The 3,835-nt window shown below is 45.4% G+C and overlaps 1 protein-coding gene across 1 annotated transcript in view; it reads right to left on the minus strand.

Annotated features, from left to right (window-relative positions):
• LOC112461349 overlaps positions 1–776 on the minus strand; it is a 2,535-nt gene extending 1,759 nt beyond the window's left edge. Inside the window, exons 1-2 of the mRNA XM_025026562.1 lie at positions 646–776; positions 509–561 (exon numbers count right to left, since the gene is read on the minus strand). Coding sequence (XP_024882330.1) covers positions 509–561; positions 646–776 — 184 coding nt within the window. The remainder of the gene's footprint in view (positions 1–508; positions 562–645) is intronic.
• Positions 777–3,835: the final 3,059 nt, after the last annotated feature.

A 3,835-nucleotide genomic window follows, 5' to 3' on the forward strand; every position in this document is an offset into this window, starting at 1 on the left:
CAATGCGAATCTTTATAATTTAAGTTACAATTCGAATGCGCGGGACTTCTGTATCGACCGGTCAGCTGACAATGGTCGCGTACTCGCACGTCGTCTGGCTCGAACGGTCCTTTGCACACGTGACAGTGCGTTGCGCTGTTAAACTTTTCCCACTCGTCTTGCGTGAAATCTGCCATGGGTATATTAGTGGACAATATAGTTTTTACGTCGTGAGCTAAACGTCTTAGCTCCTCGGCGAACCACGCGACGCAATCCTTATCGCGACGAAACCGATACATAGATAACGACTCGTCGTATGAGCAACGCACGTAGTACCCTATGCTAAACACGCGATGATGTTGATATGTGTACCTGGACGTTTCCGGATCCGCTTCCATCTTCTCCAGGGTACACTCCAGGTCGGCGTATACAACAAACGGAACTCGTTCCTTCCTGTTGTGATTTTTAAAGGCCAACCACTTGTCGTTATCGCTCGGTAACTTGATCGCGCAGTCATTCATCTCCTGACAGTCGACGGTGTGGGCAGCCCATTTCTCGTTGGAGCTGAAGTAGTGCAAACATCTGCAAATAAAATAAACGCAAATATTATAAATTTTTTATACACAAAATATTCTATATATTATTAAAAAAACTATAGGTACTTACCGATCGCAAAAGTATTTCTGACCATGGTGTCGGTTGATTTGCGAGCTCACGAGGCGGGATAGGTTCTTGATCCACGCAAAATGTCCCACGTTATCGTTATGCACGTACAGCAGATTTACGTGTCTGTCCATCTTTCGGTCAGTAACACGTATTGGCAAGATAACAAGTTCCTTGTTTTTTTTCTCGATGCTGTACACGTTGATGGAGATGTTGTTCTGATTTTCAAATTTTTTAATTTGATCCAACGTCATTGGAAACTTAATGTCAGTAAGATCTAGCACCGACGTGTAATGAGGATACGACGATTTCCGATCTGCGTGTTCCTCAACTGGATACAGAGCAGCCACCACTGACCATGCGAAACATGCATTGTCCATTGATAGCACATTTATCACCGCCTTCTTCTTTTTAATTTCTTGCGGTATTTCCACAAAACACCCCGCGTGCAACGGATTGTATTTGTTCACGTTTACCATTAAATTGAGTATACGCGACAACGCCTATCCGCTATCACGTTCCTGGAATTCCTCCAGCTTTGCTAAGGTAGGCTCGATGACGTGTTGCTTGTACCACTCGTGCAGATCGGACTCACGAAAGAGTTCATAGCTTCTCGTTGCGATACTTTTATTTGCGCGTTTGTCACCCGCAACAAATTCACCATTAAATATTGTGTATATTTTTACATTGCCATGTCGTTGCATGACGTTCTGCACACGATCGAGTACAATGTCTCCCGCATCTTTGAGAAATTGACGAGGGTCGATGTGTTTGGAATTTATTACCGCACCTGTCAATATACGAATTTTAAAAGCCGTATCTATCTCGCGCCATCTGAGTCCTGTCGCACTCTGTATCCAGCACCCACATGTACGAAACGTTGACGTACCGAGTCTTTCAAACCTTCGAGTCTTGCGATACAAGCGACCAATGACTGTTTGAGACCGATCGATGACTGATTGATTGATAATCGTGGCCGTTTAATTCGGCTTTGTTCTTCCAACGATTCGATAAACTCGTCGCATCGTTGCTCCCACGCGGCAAAATCTTCCCTCGAATTTAACAGGGTGGATTGCTCCAACAACTCCTGCTCCATGTTATTGCACGATCCTCTTGCTAACGCCATTTGTTGCACTCACGACTTCCAGTTCTCGACTATTGAGCGTATCCCCTAGATTCGTCATTTTATATTCTATTAATGATGCATCGTTTGCTCATCATATCTAATTTCATCTCAGCAGCCGTACATCGGCGCTATTTGCAAAATTTGCAGTTTTGCACGTGTTCGATGAAATCATTGCGAGACACGTACGTTCACGAAAACGCACCATTGACTTTTGGTGATTTGATCTGTATCAATGCAGCAGCCGTACATCGGCGCTATTTGCAGTTTTGCACGTGTTCGATGAAATCATTGCGAGACATGTCGCGACATGTTCTTCAAAACAATAACGCTTCATTAAATTATGCGAAATTGCAAATTTTGCAGTTTTGCACGTGTTCGATAAAATCATCGCGAGACACGTCGCGACATGTTCTTCAAAACAATAACGCTCCATTGACTTATGCAAAATTGCAAAATTTGCAGTTTTGCACGTGTTCGATGAAATCATCGCGAGCCACGTATGCTCTTGAAAAGAAATCATATTTGATGCCCGATGAGGTGATCTCATCACGAATGTTCTTGACAAAGATATCACATTTAACGTATATGTGGATTGTGGTGGCGGTCACCATGCAGCAGCCGTGCATTGGCGCTATTTTTGCAAGATTTGCAGTTTTGGGTATGTATAAATGGTCTACGTGGATTCTAGAGCGCAGTCGAGAGTTCGATACGGTTCGAGTACGTCGCAATAAACAGTCTCCAGATACGATGAACACTCACGGTGCAAACTACTACGTTCCGATTCAGGACGAAACGTGCGAGAAACAGCACAATGAGTAAGTACCGCTAATTTTCATATATTCTTGTGCAAAAAAAAACTTTTATAAACATATAATTGTATTTTTTCAGTTTTGATAAACCCCGCTACACGCCACGTATTTTGGGAAGAAGATTTGCCTTGACATCAACAGCGTATAAATTTTTGGATGTTGGAATCAATGCGGGACCTATGTCCTCTGTGGATATACTTATTGGCGATAACCGAGGCAATCGGATAATTCTGCTACATGCAACGTGGGTGACATTCATCGAAAAACGTGCAGATATACAGCGCATCGTGCAGTCATCGGCACCATCATCGCTAACATTTCGAGATCTGGAGCTTGTTAAAATACGTGACGCAGATATTGTAAAATTGACGTCGTGCGGCACCAGCTTGTACATGAAACCGTCAACTGTACTCTTCCTGTTCGAACTAGAACATTGTGTCGAGAATGTGTATTTTCAACTATGTCAAAATGTTCACGGCGTAAGTGAAAAATTCAAACAATTTGTAACAATTTTACGTCAAAATTGTATCACTGATAAATGTAACGCAGTTACAATCTTGCGTGACGTTTATGATAAAAATTCAATTATTGATTGCGAATTATTAGCCTACGCTTTGGATACTATTGTGTATAATGCGCTACACGATAAATAAATGCATATAATATGATTAAAAAGTTTTTCCTTTTCATTTACCGTTCATCCCATTTCCTGTCATAAAGCTGTCTTCGTTTATCGTTTACTTAAATGTAATATTAAAAATTAAATATTGCGAAAATCTGAACGATTAAATATCGTTGGCGAAGAAAAGATACGCGATCGCGAGCGAGAGGGACCGCGCGCAAGAGAAAGAGACCGCGCAAACGGGGGGACGGGGACGCGAGACACCGCGCGAACGAGAAGACTCGCGCAAACGGGGGGGACGGGGGCGCAAGACACCGCGCGAACGAGAAGACGCGCGCGACCGGGAAACGGGGGAGGGACATCTACGAGGGGGAGATAACGCGAGCGTGCCGTGTGACGTCACGCGGACTCCGCGGCGCGGCGAAACGCGAACGCGAGTCCCCTCGCCCCGCGGCGCGGCGGAAACGCGGTCGCCCCGCGGCGCCCGAAAACGCGGATCCTTTCACCCCGCGGCGCCGGAAAACGCGGTTCCCCCCTTCTCCTCCACCGCGGCGCTGGAAAACGCGGTCCCCCCTTCCCCTTCCCCCGCGGCGCCCGAAACATGCGGTTCCCCCCTCCCCCTCCCCCGCGGCGCCC

The sequence above is a fragment of the Temnothorax curvispinosus genome, unplaced genomic scaffold (genome assembly GCF_003070985.1).
Source record: "Temnothorax curvispinosus isolate PA1 unplaced genomic scaffold, ASM307098v1 QBEX01011285.1, whole genome shotgun sequence".
Taxonomy (NCBI): domain Eukaryota; kingdom Metazoa; phylum Arthropoda; class Insecta; order Hymenoptera; family Formicidae; genus Temnothorax; species Temnothorax curvispinosus.